This window comes from Procambarus clarkii, chromosome 12 (genome assembly GCF_040958095.1).
Source record: "Procambarus clarkii isolate CNS0578487 chromosome 12, FALCON_Pclarkii_2.0, whole genome shotgun sequence".
Taxonomy (NCBI): domain Eukaryota; kingdom Metazoa; phylum Arthropoda; class Malacostraca; order Decapoda; family Cambaridae; genus Procambarus; species Procambarus clarkii.
The window spans coordinates 10,746,959-10,763,485 of NC_091161.1; the positions used below are offsets into that span (position 1 = coordinate 10,746,959).

Genomic DNA, 16,527 nt, shown 5'->3' on the forward strand with positions numbered 1-16,527 from the left:
GAATTCCGCACAATCAGCTTAGCCTTTTCTTTGTTTTATTATGAAATATAAATGTCTCCTGGCCAGGAGGTAGGCTGTAGAGCGTGTGTAAAGTGCTGCTGGTGGTGGTGATGGTCTGGTCGTGGGTGGTGGTGTCGCGTGATGCTTCATCTCCAGTTCTGATGACTCCGGTGTTGATTTTGCAATCGATATGAGATGAGAGTATTAATGGTCACCACATGTGACCAATATGCGTCTAATGTGCGTCCAACTGCGTCTAATATGCGTCCAACAGAGTCTAATGTGCGTCAAACACTGCTCCCGCTCGACACGCTATCATCGGCGTCCTCGACGATCTGCTTGACAAGCGTCTTGGTTTTGTACCTAACATTTATGCATAATAGTATTTATCTACAGTGGCCTTAAACTATAAGACATCCAACACCATCTCGGACATGCATGAATACAGAGGACATGGGAGAAATATAATTCTAAAACTAAGTTATCCATGGAGTATCATGACTAACGCACTAAACATATGCGCATACTGGAGGCAGACGGTCCATCTGCAGGTAGAGGAAGAGCTGTCGGAGGATGTAGAGGCAGTGGACCAGAAGTTGTGCACAGGGATCATGGTGCTCAACCACAGTGTTACCTGTTAAGTAGATTATAAACGGTAGACACTAATATAGGCACGATATAGTACATAGTATAAGTGATGTTCTACTAAAATATAGAGCCCAGGGACGTGGAGAAACACGAGGACTTAAACAGTGATTGCAAGAGAGGTGATAAGATGGAAAGTATGAACTAAGGTTAACTGAGTATGTATCATATTATATACAATTGAGGCAAAGGAAAGAGAACAGATGTGTAAAAACCACTGAAGAAGGCGTTAATCAGTTTAACTTTCTCAGGAAACCCCCTCCCCATCCGGCCCATTGGCGTCGTGAGGGGGCTTGGTGGACGGCTGCCGGAGTGTGATGCTCCGTTGGGCAGTCCTCTGTCCTTTTCTGGCCTTGCACTCCTGCTGCTGTCTTCTTCAACTGTGCCGGATCGCTTTTCCTTTTCCTTATGTTTCGTTTTTCTCCCCCCTCTTCTCCTATCTGCTTGTCGTTTCCTGCCGACCTTTTCCTTGTTTTGGATTCTTTCTTTGGACTTCTTCTATTTTGACGCCCGGGTGCTTGAGGAGGCATACTCTTGCACCCGTAGAACTGTATAACCCAACGTCTCGAGCGAGGGGAACCTTTCATTGTCAATCCCCCTTTCGTCGCTGAACCCGATCTCGACGGACTGACGGTTCTTAAAGTGGCGTTTGTAGGGCGTATACTCACGACGCACCCCTAGGGGGCCCCGGCATGATCGGCGATAGCTTCCTGTTGGGTGTCCTGCCTCTAATTGTGGCTCCATGGTGGGTATGGGGGCACATTCGTGGATGAATTTGTCACTTTTCGTCTCTGTCGTTGAATGTTTCCGTTGTACCCTCTCAGGCTCGTGGGGTGGGCGACCAAGCCCCCGAGTCGGCCTGTATTGGAAGACCAGGCTCTGTAGCTCCCGCTGCGTTGGGCCCCGACCTTGCTCCTCCTTTGACCGTCCTGACTTCTTCCCCCAGCTTCCCTCCCTCCTCTGTGGTTGGGTCGAGCCTCCAGCCCCCGGTGGTGACCACTTCGTCCCCTGGTGTGGCTAAGTCTTTCGTTGTGACTACTGCGCCTTTTGACCCCTCTCTCTAGGGGTTCTCAACGCCGTTCGCGCCCCAACCGCACTCGCTAGATTCCTTCCCGTGCTGATGCGTATCAGGCCTTGTTTGGTCCTGCTTCATGGGCCAAATACTTTGATCTCCTCCCTCTTGATTCTGCGCCTCCTGACGATTTCTCCCTCCATCGGCATCTTGTAGATTCCGTGGATGCGTCTGTTACTTTCAACCCCACTCGTCTCGGTACACGTGTCGTTGCTGCTCCTTCTCAGGATGCGGCTTCCCGCTTGGCTGCCTTATCTTGCCTTGGCGAGATCCCTGTTCAGGTCTCCAAGAACGTTCAGATGAATGCCAGTGTTGGCACTATTCTCCTCCCACCCCATGTTGCAACCGGTGTTCGGAATCTGCAGGATTGCCACGATGATATTCGGCATATCCTTGATGCCCAAGGCCATTCTGTCCTCCAGGTTGACTCGTTTACTCGTCCCCCTCGTGGTCGTCGCCGTCAACCCCTTCGCGTTGTGAAGATCACCTTTGATGGTAGGACCCTTCCATCCTCTGTCATTCTTGCTGGTGCTAGGTGCTCTGTCCAGGAGTATATTCCTTCTCCTCGACTTTGTAACAAGTGCTGGAGGTTTGGGCATGGTGCCCTCCGCTGCTCTGGGACTGTCTCTCTCTGTCCTTTGTGTGGGAGTGAAGGTCACTCTAAGTCGGAGTGCACTTCTTCCCAGGCTCGTTGCCTCAACTGCGGTGAGGCCCATCCTACCTTCTCCCGTGCGTGTGTCCATTACAAGCTTGAGGCAGCCGTCCTCAACTTGAAGCACTGGGAGCGTTTATCATTTCCTGAGGCGAGGCGCCAGGTTCGCCGGCTCCCGCCTTTTGCTAATATCTCTTATGCTCGCGTGTTGCGCTCTTCCTCTCCTCGTCCTTCCCACCTTCCTCAGACTCGCAACCGTTTTTGGGCCTTTGACCCTGATGCGCCCACTGCCCCCTCCTCTGTTCCTTTGGGTTCTCTCCCGAAGGATCCTCCTCCTGGTCCTCTGTCTGGGGTTCCCCTTCCTTCTACCCGGTCTGTCGTGTCTCCTGTGTCTTCTTCCTCGTCCCCCTCCGATCCTCCTTCCCATCCTCTTCCTCCATCTATCGGCTCTCCCCACCGCCTGTCGGTGCGGGCGGATGTCCATTGCTCTCCTAACGGCCGTCGTGTGTGCTCTCGTTCGGCTTCTCCTGTTGAGACACTGGAATCTGTTGCCCGGTACATAGTTGCTGGGACACTGGTCTCTCTAAGTCAGAAGCGAAAGCCTGGCTCCTCTCCTTCCTCTTCCCCGACGGGTAAGAAGGCTTCGCTTTCTTCCTCGGCTCCTACTTCTGGCTCTGTTGCTCCTTCCCCTCCCGTTTCAGTGATTGCGCCCCCTGTTCCTGCTATGGAGGTTTCTTTGGCCCCTGCTTCCCTTTCGGTTGCTGCTCTTGCTGAGGTGCGCTCCCCTCTTTCTACTCCCCCTCTTCCTGCTGCTGTCCTTGACTGCTCCTCTCCGTTGTCTCCTCCTCCTCCTCCGGACCCCGCCCGCCCATCTCTTATCTGTTCTCCCGTTTCCTTCTCTCCGTCTTTGCTCAGTTTACCCATGCCCCCTAACCCTGACTTTGCTGACCCTGATCCCGACCCTGATATTCTTTAACGTGCTCTGTTGCTCTTTCGCCTTTGTTTCTTCCTTGTTCTCTGTTTTTGTCCTTTCTCTTCTCGTCGTTGTCCATTCTTCAATGGAACGTTCGAGGTTATTACGCCAATTTCCTCGAACTCCAACTTCTGATTTCGCGGTTTTCGTCCCTTTGTGTCTGTCTCCAGGAGCCAATGCTTGGTGCTCGTCCTGGTCGTTTTCGTGGCTATTCCTTTCTCTTTTCCCCCCCCCCCCCAGCCATTGCTGGGGCTTCTAATTCTTCTGCTCTCTTGATTCATGCTGATGTTCCCTTTGTTCCTTTGCTTTTTCCTTTGCCTCTCCATTGTTCTGCTGCTCGTATCTTTGTGGGGAAATGGTACACAGTTTGTTCCATTTATCTCCCCCCCGAGTGTCCCGCTCTCTCTTCCTGATTTGAAACACCTCCTAGACTCCTTGCCGGAGCCTGTGCTCCTGCTGGGTGACTTCAATTGTCGTCATTCTCTTTGGGGTGACGTTCTGACGAATACCCGGGGTCGCCTCCTTGAGCCGTTTCTCCTCTCTTCTTCCCTGTCTCTTCTGAATTCTGGTGAGCCCACTCATTTGGACTCTCGGACTCGCACCCTTTCTTGTCTTGGTCTTTCTCTCTGCTCTTCTTCTCTTTACTTAGATTTCACGTGGCAGGTTCTTGATGACCTCCATGGAAGTGATCATTTCCCCATCCTTGTTTCCTTTTTCTCTTTTCGCCCTTCCCTCTCTTTCCCTAGGTGGCAGTTTGCTAAGGCAGACTGGACCCTATTTACCCTCAGTGCTGCTCTCTCTGACCTCTCCCTTCTGCCTCTCTCTCGCGCTCTCCTCCTTTTTCATGACACTGTCTTCAACGCTGCCCTCCGCTCTATTCCTCGCTCTTCCTTTCGGGGTCCACGGAAGTGCGTTCCCTGGTGGAATGCGGACTGTGCTCGGGCTGTCCGCTGTAAACGTGCAGCCTGGAAGAGGCACCGCCGTAGGCAGACGACCGATTCTTTTCTTTTCTTTTCTTTCGGAAAGCGAGTGCGGTGGCCCGTAGGGCCATCCGTACGGCTAAACGTGAATGTTGGGCATCTTGTGTCTCAACAATTACGTCCGAAACCCCTCTGACCCAGATCTGGAAGCGTATCCGCAAGATAGCGGGTAAGTTCGTTCCCGATGTTTCACCAGTCCTTCACCTCCATGATACTCTTGTGGCGGACCCGTTGCAGGTCGCTTCCGAACTGGGTTCCCACTTTTCTTCTGTTAGCTCTGGTCTTCATCTTCCCCAATCTTTCCTTCTTCGTAAACCTGTCCTTGAGTCTCGTCCTTTAGATTTCTGCACTCATCTTCAGCTTCCCTATAATGATTCCCTTCTCTCTCTCTGAACTTCGTTCTGCCCTGGCCCTCTGCGGTTCTATGGCGGCGGGCTCCGATGGTATTCATTATGAGACGCTTCGCCATCTCCCTCCAAGCACGTCTCAGTATTTACTGAGTCTGTATAATCGGATCTGGGAGTCGTCGTCAGTCCCTGAGGACTGGCTCGATGCTGTTGTCCTCCCTGTTCGCAAACCGGGGTTTCTGGGTACTTCCCCTAAGGACTTTCGTCCTATTGCTCTCACAAGTTGTCTGCAAACTCTTTGAACGTATGGTTAACGTTCGTCTGATGTTGTTCCTGGAACGCCATCAGCTCCTCTCCCCTTCTCAATTTGGTTTCCGCAAGTGCCGCAGCACGACAGATGTCCTGTTGAACTTGGTCTATATTCGTACTGCTTTTGCTGCGTAAACCTCCGTTGTTGCCGTCCTTTTTGACCTGGAAAAGGCTTACGACACCACTTGGCGTTATCATATCCTATCTCGACTTCATTCTTTTGGCCTTCGTGGTCATCTCCCTCTCTTTCTCCGCGGCTTCCTCTCTCGTTGTTCCTTTCGGGTGCACCTTGGTACCGCTCTCTCTCCCTCTTTTCAGCAATACGAAGGTGTGCCCCAGGGTAGTGTTCTGAGCACTACTCTTTTTCTGGTTGCCCTCAATGGTCTTCTTTCCTCTCTTCCTTCTGGTGTCTTCTCCGCTCTCTATGTCGATGATCTTACCCTTTGTTGTCAGGGTGATGATTCGCCTCTCCTTCAACGCCGGCTTCAACTTGCGATTGATGCCGTGTCGTCTTGGGCCACAGGTCATGGCTTCAAGTTCTCTACTTCTAAGACTTGTGCCATGACTTTTACGCGGAAACGGGTTGTTCTTCGTCCCTCTTTGTCACTTTATGGTCATCCCCTTGAATACAAAGATTCCGCGAAGCTTTTGGGGTTATTCCTTGACACTCGTTTGTCTTGGTCTCCCCATATCTCTTACCTCCGTGTTGAGTGCTCTAAGTCCCTTACCCTCCTTCGGGTCTTGTCCCATACTTCTTGGGGGGCAGATAGGCGCGCACTCCTTGCTTTACATTCCTCTCTCGTCCTGTCTAAGCTCGATTATGGTTGCCCTGCTTACTCGTCTGCTTCTCCTTCTACTCTTCGCCGTCTTGATGCTTTGCACCATACTGGGTTGCGCCTCAGTTCTGGTGCCTTTCGTTCGACTCCCGTCCTTAGCTTGTATGTTGACACTGGCTTCCTGTCTCTCCAGGACCGCCGTGATCGCTACTGTCTTCGCTATCTTGCGCGGTCCTTGCAACATCCTTCCTCTCGCCTCTGTCGTGCTTTAACTTTTACCCCTCCTGCGGTTCCTGTTCCTCTTCACCACCTCCCTCTTTCTGTCCGGTTATCTCGCCTACAGGATTCTCTTTCCGTTCGTATTTCTGATGTTTCTCCTCGTGTTGTTCCTTCTTTGCCCCCGTGGAGGGTCCCTCTTCCACGGTTTTGTACATCCTTGACTCGTATCACTAAAGCTTTTACCCCTCCTACAGTTCTAAAACGCCTTTTCCTCGAGCACTTTTCTTCTCACTCCCGCTCCGTTTCTGTCTTCACCGATGGGTCTAAGTCAGCGGACGGTGTTGGCTACTCTGTTGTTTTTCCTGATCGCACTTATATGTGTCGCTTGCCTCCGGAGACTAGCATCTTTACAGCGGAACTTTATGCTATTCTCTATGCTCTTCGTCTCCTGCTTTCTCATTGTCAGTCTTCCTTTGTAGTTGTTGTTGACTCTCGTAGTGCCCTCATGGCTCTCGGGTCCTTTAATCCGGTTCATCCAGTGGTTGTCGAGATCCAGCATTGGCTGTTTCTCGTTCACAGTAAATTTAAGTTGGTTGAGTTTTGTTGGGTTCCCAGCAATATTGGCGTGTCTTTAAATGAGCGTGCGGATGCTGCCGCCAACGAAGCTGTCCGCTCTTGTCCCATCTCTTGTAAGGGCATTCCGTATTCCGACTTTTACCCGGTTATCCATTCCTCAGTCCTTACCCGTTGGCAGGCTTCTTGGTTGTCTGTTACTGGTAACAAGCTACGTACTCTTAAATGTTGTGTTTCCTCGTGGCAGTCCTCCTTCCACCGTAACCGGCGGTGAGAAACAGCTCTGGCGAGGTTGCGTATTGGCCATACTCGCTTAACCCATGGTCACTTGATGGAGCGCCGCCCTGCTCCTTATTGTCTTAGTTGCATTGTCCCTCTTACGGTCGTGCATGTCCTTCTTGAATGTCCTGACTTCCAGGACGAGCGTGTGTCTTGCTTTCCGACCGCCCCTCGCGGTCGCCTGTCCCTCGATAGAATTCTTGGTGACTCGGGGATACTTTTGATATCGTTCGCCTTGTGCGTTTTTGTTCTCGTATTGGTATCCTTGGTGATATTTAGCGCCCTCTGATTATTTTGCGTATTTGATGGTGCTACATAGCCTTCCCGGTTTGGTGCCTTCTTTTGATAATTACTTACTTACTTACTTTCTCAGGAAATCTCAAGATTCGCTGTTGGAATGTTGAATAAAAGTGTCCAACACAAAAGTGTCTAAGGGAGCCGGTCGGCCGAGCGGACAGTACGCTAGACTTGTGATCCTGTGGTCCTGGGTTCGATCCCAGGCGCCGGCGAGAAACAATGGGCAGAGTTTCTTTCACCCTATGCCCCTGTTACCTAGCAATAAAATAGGTACCTGGGTGTTAGTCAGCTGTCACGGGCTGCTTCCTGGGGATGGAGGCCTGGTCGAAGACCGGGCCACGGGGACACTAAAAACCCCAAAATCATCTCAAGATATAACACCCACAATGGTCGGGTACTCAATCTGGACGAGCTCTCTCGGAACACTATTAACTAGAGCGTGTGGAAAAGGGTCGAAAGCAGTAGGCATAAGTTTGTTACTTAGTTTATAGTATCGTAAGCATTACCCTTACAGCTAGACGTAAAAACTATGAATGTTAGTGCTTGTTCCTCACGAACGTAGTCATCCTCTGCTACATACTGACAGTCAGGAAGTGGGGAGCCGATGTAACGCATCCAGCGACCTTAACAGACTGGAACACCAGTCACACGAGCGTGTATCATCAGACTATTGGTGGTGTACTATCAAAATAACTGGTCTGGACCGAAGGTTGTAAGTGTTTGTACCAGGTGTTGTGTACCACTGTTCGTGTCTGCGACCGGAGTGGACGTCACAGTGGTAGTGTCAGTCAATAAGTTGTGTAATTGTACTGGGTTGTCATCGTCAACCGTCAGTCGGGCTAATTTCACGTGATTGAGATGTTCATTTACATGTTCACCTGTAGCTAGGTTTTCCAGCGTGTACGTGTTACCTGTGATGTGCTCAAGAACTCTGTAAGGGCAAAGAAACTTCTCAGTCAGCTTATACATAGAACCATCTCTTCGCTGGTTAAAGATCATTACTAAAGATCCAGGTCCTATTTTTGTAGGTTTAAGATGAGCGTTTTGTAGCAGAGTGAAACCGTTAGTAGCTTTAGAGAGGTGTTCCTTGACTCTCTGGACACCAATTGAGTGTCTTGTTGTTTTACTTTAACATAAACATCATAGTTATAGAGTGGCACAGGCGGCGAGGATATGAGAGCGTCAAGGAATCTCACGTCTGTCCCACACAGCACAAAGTGAGGCGTGTCTCCTATGGACGAGTTGACAGAGGAGTTGATCGAGCTTTGGACGATTGGTATAAGTTCTTCGCATTTGTGACTGTCCTGATTGACTGTTACTCTGAGTGCGTCAAGTACTTTCTTATTTGTTCTTTCAGGAAGGCTGGTTGCCTTATCAACCAGCTGGTTGATAAGGCATTATATTATACTTCTTGATGTTGTACAATTAAGTCAGTTGTTCCAGAACATAATTATGGAATTCTGGGTCATTGTCAGAGAGTATAACCCGAGGTGGACAATACCTGCAAATTATGTTATCAGGCAATGCACTAGCAATTGTTTCTGCAGTTTTGTTTGGAATTGGAACCAGTTCACCGTATCTAGAGAAGTTATCTACCATAACTAGAAGATGTTTATTACCTATGGAAGTTTTGGCAAAGTTCGTGAGCAAGTCCATGGAAACACGGTGCCAAGGTGCATTAGTCGTAGGGTAAGTCTGAATCGGGTTCGGGTCAGCAAAATGGCCTCTGTGAGCTTGGCAGGTTAGACATTGATCCATGTGATGTTCAGTCTGTCTTGCCATTTTGGGCCAGAAGTACCTAAGACGCGCCTGCTTTATGGTGCGGTCCTTGCCAGGATGTGCACTCTGTGGGGCGTCATGGACAAGTTTCCACACGGTAGGTACTATCGACGCAGGCATAACAAGTTTATGTATCATTCTGGCAGGGGAGCCAAGCATAACCTTGCGGGGGAGCACGTGATTTAAGAATATTGGTTCCATAAGCGGCACGGGAGGCTTGACGGTAAGAGTCGTGTTCGGGTTCATTAGAAACCTTATGATCGGGGCCCACATTGGGTCTTGTTGTTGTGCTATTTCTACATTTTGCAAGTCTGATGAAGGGTATTAAATGTGAACAGGAGCGACGTAGTGGAAGAGGGCATTGGCAACTACATTATATCTGCCAGGTAAGTATCCAAACGTGGGGTAGGAACTCTTGTATGGTGAGCGACCAACGGGCAAACTTACCTATTAGGTTCTTGTCTTTGAACAAGGGAATAATGGCTTGGTGGTCCGTCAGTACATGGATAAGGAAGCTGAAGATGATGTCTCTGAAATGTTTGAGAGCCCACACTACAGCTAAAGCTTCACGTTCTGTTGTCGAATAATTCTTTTCTGCTTTGGAGAGGACTCGGCTTGCACATGCAATGGCATGTTCTTTTCTGTCGCTAGTTTGTGTTAGTACGGCTCCTAACCCAATATTACTGGGGTTGGTGACTAAGACAAACGGTTTGGAGAAGTCTGGGAAACTTGAGAATGGCAGCAGATATCAAAGCCTCTTTAAGTGTTTTAAACACTCTCTTGATCAGCTGTCCAAGCGAATGGCACATCTTTCTTAAGGTGAGTGAGAGGAAACGCAATCACTGAGCAGCCAGCCATGAAATGGCAGTAAAATCCTGCTAGGCCTATGAACTTTTGTACAGCTTCAACATTATGAAGGGCCGGATAATACTTCACAGCGTCTATCTTTGAGTCAAGAGTGGTGATGCCTTTTGGGGTGACATTGTTCTAGAAACTTTATCTCTTTCTTCATGAAGTCACATTTGTTAAGTTTGATCATTAGATTAGCTTCAGATAGTGTCTGAAGAACACATTCTAAACTTTGAAGATGGGTTGGCACATCCTTGGACGTGATTGAGGCAGTCGAGGCAAACCATGAGGATATTACCTATCATTCGTCAGAACAAGTTTGTCATAAGCCTTGAGAAAGTAATAGGGCTCATGGGTAAGCCAAAAGGCCTGCGGGTGTAGTGGGTGTACTGGTCATGACCATTCGGGACTGAAAACGCTGTCAGTTCTCAGCTTTCTGGGTCAAGTGGTATTTGCCAAAATCCTTCCAATACATCAAGTGTAGAAAAAACCTTATCCTGGCCTATGTTCTGCAATAAGTCAGTGACCACAGGAAGTGGAAACCTATCAGTTATCGTCACTTGGTTAAGTTTTCTGAAATCAACGACGGGACACCAAGAGCCATCCTTCCTGGGTACCGAGATTAATGAAGCATTCCATGGTGAAGTTCTTTCTTCAATAACACCTCCGTGTAACATCTCGTCAATAAGTCGGTCTGCAACAGCTCGTTGAGAATGAGGCAATCTGTATGTGGGTACATAAACTGGTAGAGTACCTGGTTCAAGAGGAATTTTGTGAGTGGTGAGGTGTGTCATCCCAAGTTGTTCTCCTGTCAGAGCAACAACAGTACAATGTTTGTTGAGGATGGTCAGCAACTGAGTTTGGGCATCAGGGAAGTCAGTGGGAATAAGATGCTCAGGTGAGACCGCAAACTGATTTCGATTTGTCGTATGAGAGTGCATATACTATGTGTTCAGTAGAGGCCTCATCCACCACCCGCACCGGTAAGGAATACTGGGTGAAGTTTACAATGTGTGCGCCTGATGCGAGGTGAATGTTGACATTGGTGACATTGGCAATATAAACAGCAGTAGTAGTGTTGTGTATCTGATGTAAGGACGGTTCTATGTAGGTACCTTTTTTATTTAACATGTGGCACTGTCTGCTACTACGTGATCTAGGTCAAGTACACCAGTAATTTTGACAATAACCTTTGTTAGTGCATGAGAATGTAGTACGGTGTCTTGGTTAAAGATGCCTCTGACTTGACTGATGTTAGACTCTAGGCATATAAGGTAATGAACAATTGCTGGGACCCCTCGCAAAGATTCATTGACCTCACCGACGTGTGAGACTGTGTGATTGTCTGATGGACTGGTGTCAGTGAGTGAGTGACGGCATTGTTTGGGTGTGAATGGTTAAGTGTATCCTGGTCACTCCTGGCTTTAATGTAACTGATGTAGTCCCTATGGTTGGTGAGCTCGTGTCCCATGGTGAACACGCCACAAAGAGGTACTACTGTGTCACCAACTATATATAGTGGCTAGCTTGGTGAGGAGGAGTGGAGCTATAGTGTTAGCTTGGTGAGGAGGAGCTGGGCTATAGTGGTTAGCTTGGAGGTTAGTACAGCGGTGACAATCACCTCAACAGTCATGACCAGGCAGCTGGTGGCACGAGAAGAATGCCATGTCCATGCCATAGACATGGCATTCTGACGTGTCATGTCCAGGTCCGTGGTGAAATGTGCAATAAGGATGGTTGTGATAGTATGGCCAGCATTGTTGTGTCTGGCACGCTGTTGGTAACGCCTCTTGGTTGATGTGCACTCTGCCTCACGGTGGCCTGATTTGCCACTGTTAAAGCATTCTGACGTTCGGGGGCGTGGAGGATACTGACGGGAGTTGGTCGTGGAGTATGACCTGGGGCTGTATGAGGGGTGGAGGAGACCAAGCAGGAGTCTGAACGTTACTAGGGAAAGAACGTGTGACAACGGGTTATGGTGACTGCACTGAAGACAGAAGAATGCTGGGCAGAGTCCCGGTTCTTTAGCCTCTCGGTGGACTCTACCATCTCGTCCATTAATTCCAAAATTGTGTTGTTTAGACCAAAGACCTTAGCGTCTATGTCCTTCAGTATGGCCTCGGGGGCATGACGCTGCAGGGCACCAGACGTCAGTAGTCTACACACATTGTCTATGGTGAAGCTTCCCTTATCTTGCCATCTAGAACCTGTCAAAGCTTCAGTGAGCTGTGTAGCTCATCTTGGTGTCAGCCGAAAGTGTTGCGTGTCTCATTAAGGCACATTACTGCATTACCTATGTGGCGAGCAATGCCAAAGGGGTCACGATCGACACCTGATGAATATCTCTTACGAAAGAATTTTGTTTAAATTCTTCCCAGTTCACAATTTTCCTGAAGTCGTATGATTCTGCCACGAGACATCCATCACCGGTTTACTAGTCCAGGATGGACGTCGCCATGCTGGTGAAGTCTGCGTCTGCGACACCAGTGCCCCTGGCCCGTACTCTACGTTATACACTAGAGAACCATAGGCTAGATTCACGAAGCAGTTACGCTAGCACTTACGAACCTGGGGCCAGATTCACGAAGCAGTTACGCAAGCACTTACGAACGTGTACATCTTTCCTCAATCTTTGACGGCTTTTGTTACATTTATTAAACAGTTTACAAGCATCAAACCTTGCCAATCAACTGTTGTTATTGTTATAAACAGCCTCCTGGTGCTTCCGAGCTCATTAACTGTTTAATTGTAAACAAAGCCGCCAAAGATTGAGAAAAGATGTAAAGGTTCGTAAGTACTTGTGTAACTGCTTCGTGAATCTGGCCCCAAGACTCCATGAGCGCTGGATCCCTTCCACTAATGGGTGCATGTCAACGGACTGGGTAAGAACCGTAACGGTGCTCGAGTTAGGACCCGCAGCATTTAGGGGGTGAGCCATGTTTAGTACCGAGTCGCTGCTGGGTGAAGAGGAAATAGAATCTAAGCTACCGTGAGATGAGAGCGAGGGAGTATTCTCAGGTAGAGCACCGGCTAACACTAAGTTACTCTCGGGAAGTGAGTGAGCGAGTGGTGGTGGTGTTTATGGTAGTAGTGGTGGTAGTAGTGGTGATGGGTGGTGGTGGTGGTGATGATGATGGGTAGTGGTTGTGGTGATGGGTGGTGATGGGTAGTGATGGTGATGGGTAGTGATGGAGTAGTGATGGTAGTGGTGATGATGATGGGTAGTGGTGGTGATGGGTAGTGATGGGGTAGTGGTCTTGATGGGTAGTGGTGGTGAAGAATAGTGGTGGTGCAGGTAGACAGTAGCTAGAGGTTATACACCATAGTGAGAGGTGTTGCCTGTATTACAGAGGTGTTGCCTGTCTTACAGAGGTGTGGTGCAACGCTACCTGGGACCTGGTGTTGTGCTGGCCGCCCACACCCGCCGGGGAGAGTGCCGAGCTGCCCTGTCCTCCTGTCAAGGGGGTCGACCCGTCAAGTGAGTACCACTCAACCCTCTTTAATACACACACCACACCCCCTAAACCTCTGACTCCTAGTGCATCATACACTTACAATGTCCTTTGCTCTCCAAGTAACTGGTGTTCTCTAAGACACCTTTCTCTAATTGGTAAATTATTACTTTGATTCATGGCAGTTGTAAATTGCAATTATACCTAAACTTATTTTCATTATAAGAAATATATTTTGTTTCGTAACTTGTATAGCACTATACTGTAGTTGTGAAGACAGGTGGAGAGCACCTCTCTTGTCGTGCTCCTGAGGGCGGTAAAGGTACACAAGGGTACAGAGGTGCACGATAATGTTGACCAGACCACACACTAGAAGGTGAAGAGATGACGTTTCGGTCCGTCCTGGACCATTCTCAAGTCGATTGTGCTAACAGTCGACTTGAGAATGGTCCAGGACGGACCGAAACGTCGTCGTCCCTTCACTTTCTAGTGTGTGGTCTGGTCAACACACTTCAGCCACGTTATTGTGACTCCTCGCCTGCACGTGCACGATAATGTTGCCACTGACGGTTCTGTCACGCCATCATGCCATAAATAACGAGTGTCAAGTAACGTCTCTCATCATTAGTATCAACACACAAGAAGTCGCTTAACTTAACACTTTTCCGTCAGAAAAGTAATTACCAACTGGACTATCAAATGACGAAGCCAAAAACTTCTCTTAAAAGTTTAAGTCCAAAATGACCTGAAAAAGTCCCACAAAGGAAAATTTTATATATATATATATATATATATATATATATATATATATAAACCTGAAAACTCACACCCCAGAAGTGACTCGAACCCATACTGCCAGGAGCAACGCAACTGGTATGTACAGGATGCCTTAATCCTCTTGACCATCACGACCGAACATAAGTGATAGCCGAAGCTATTTGAACCACTTCCCCGCCGGCACTCGGATGGTAATCTTGGGCATATCATTTTATCAAATCACCTCATTCTTTGGGACACACGTTTTCAGTTGCATATAGTCCTGGGGACCATTCAGGCTTGTTCGCATTTGTTCCTCACGTATATTGTTCGCATATATAATATATATATATATATATATATATATATATATATATATAATATATAATATATATATATATATAATTATGCCACATGCTCGGGCCGCTCTGAGTTTTACAAACGTGAGAACGAATTTGATGAAAAACTGCACCCAAATGGATCCTTGAGTGTCGTCGGGAACTGATCAGTCAAAAAAGGCAATTTTCACAATACTCCACAAGAGGGTAGAGAAGGAGAGAGAGACTACCTTGCATCCGAGGTTCTCAAACAAGGCGACACAGGTGGAGGCTGAGTGCCCACATAAGCCACACACACGTTAGAAAGTGTCAGAACTGTTTCAGTGTCAGAGTAGTTAGTATATGGAATGCATTAGGCAGTGATGTGGTGGAGGCTGACTCCATACACAGTTTCAAGTGTAGATATGATAGAGCCCAATAGGCTCGGGAATCTGTTCGTCAGAGAGTTGAGAGGCTGGACCAAAACCTCTTTGGTCTCGTCTAAGCTCTACCGTCCAGCCTAACCACTTGTGGTGGACGGTAGAGCGACAGTCTCGCTACATGCAGTTCGGCGTTCAATCCCCGACCGTCCAAGTGGTTGGGCACCATTCCTTCCTCCCCGTCCCATCCTTAATCATGGCACTTTCTCCTGAGAGTACCCCCCCCCCTTCTCTCTTTCTCTCTCTCTCTCTCTCTCTCTCTCTCTCTCTCTCTCTCTCTCTCTCTCTCTCCCCCCCCCCACCTTACTAGACTCCCTCCCCATCAAGAGAGTCCTCTGAGAGAGCGAGAACAGTGCAGGTTGTTGCACGTTAGTTGACGTGTCCTGACACGTTATTACTTCCCCATTTAACCCATTGAAGCAGAAGATGGGGGGGGGGGAGAGAGAGAGAGAGAGAGGGAGGGGGAGAGAGAGAGGGAGGGGGAGAGAGAGAGAGAGAGAGAGGGAGGGGGGGAGAGAGAGAGGGAGGGGGAGAGAGAGAGAGAGAGAGGGAGGGGGGGAGAGAGAGAGAGAGAGAGAGGGGGGGAGAGAGAGAGAGAGAGAGAGAGAGGGAGGGGGGGACACTAAAACAACTGAATGTGTCTCAGACAATATATCATGATCACTAAAACCTTCAGGGAATTCCCGCCAAACATTGACACATCACGCTATTGTGATTTCTTTGTGATCAGAATAGTATGAGAGAGAAGTGGTGTTCACGCCCTCACCCGGCCCGAGTGTAGGCGGCTCACTGTAAAGATCTTGGTTGGGCTTCAGGTCGGGGCGTTCAGACCCGCCCAGTGATCTTAGCGGAGGTCCGGGATGGTTGACTTTTGTCCTATCACTGACGAGTGGGTTTTGGTGACCTGAACGCCTGTACAAGTCACCTCAAAATGACTGAATAGTCCCCAAGTCAACATGCCAACACGGAAATTCTTGACCTCCTGAAGGATTCGAACCCGGTCAGCCAGGTCCTCCATTCCCCTTGGTATAACCACTCTGCCAACAGACTGTATTGGACATTGGAGTTAGAAGTCAGACGACTTTCCAATAATTGTATACAGTCTGTTGGCCGAGTGGTCTTCGTACTGGACACGCCAAAGAGCATTTAGGCCCTGGCTGACAGGGTTCGAATCCTTCAGGGGTCAAGAGTTTAAAATTTGCTCTCAAAAGTACATTTTTACAGTTTGATTTGACTCAAAGTGACTCTAACAGTTACATTTCGTTAACCCTTGTTAATATTCTCACAGGCGGAGTGAACATGATTATAAACTGATTGATGAAGATTAAGCCACCCCATGAGGTGGCACGGGCACGAATAGCCCGTAAGATTATATAGTGTTGTTGTTGTTTAACATTCAGCTACTCGGAACAAAAAATTCGAAGTAGCACGGGCTATGGTGAGCCCGTAGTGGACTTACCTGGCACAGGAGCGGGGCAAGTAGCACGGGCTATGGTGAGCCCGTAGTGGACTTACCTGGTACAGGAGCGGGGCTATAAATTGTTAGTGTCATGGTGCGTGATATGTACTCGAGGATGAGGTGAAGCTCTGGGGATCACAGAGTTGACTGTTGTATACATGTAGTTTCAGCACCATTCAAGCCTCACACACACACACACACACACACACACACACACACACACACACACACACACACACACACACGCACACGCGCGCACACGCATACACACACAAAGTTCACACGTAGATAAAGACAGGCTATTTAACGAACTATTTATAGATTATTCAGATTCAAGTTCATCAACGAACAAG

The 16,527-nt window shown here is 48.6% G+C and overlaps 1 protein-coding gene across 5 annotated transcripts in view; it reads left to right on the forward strand.

Moving 5' to 3' along the window:
• Nucleotides 1–16,527, forward strand: part of LOC123772955 (PDF receptor) — a 164,467-nt gene that overhangs the window by 61,516 nt on the left and 86,424 nt on the right. For all 5 annotated transcript variants that reach the window (XM_069323225.1, XM_069323226.1, XM_069323223.1 and 2 more), the window contains one exon: nt 13,121–13,228. In XM_069323225.1, the coding sequence (XP_069179326.1) occupies nt 13,121–13,228 (108 nt within the window). The remainder of the gene's footprint in view (nt 1–13,120; nt 13,229–16,527) is intronic.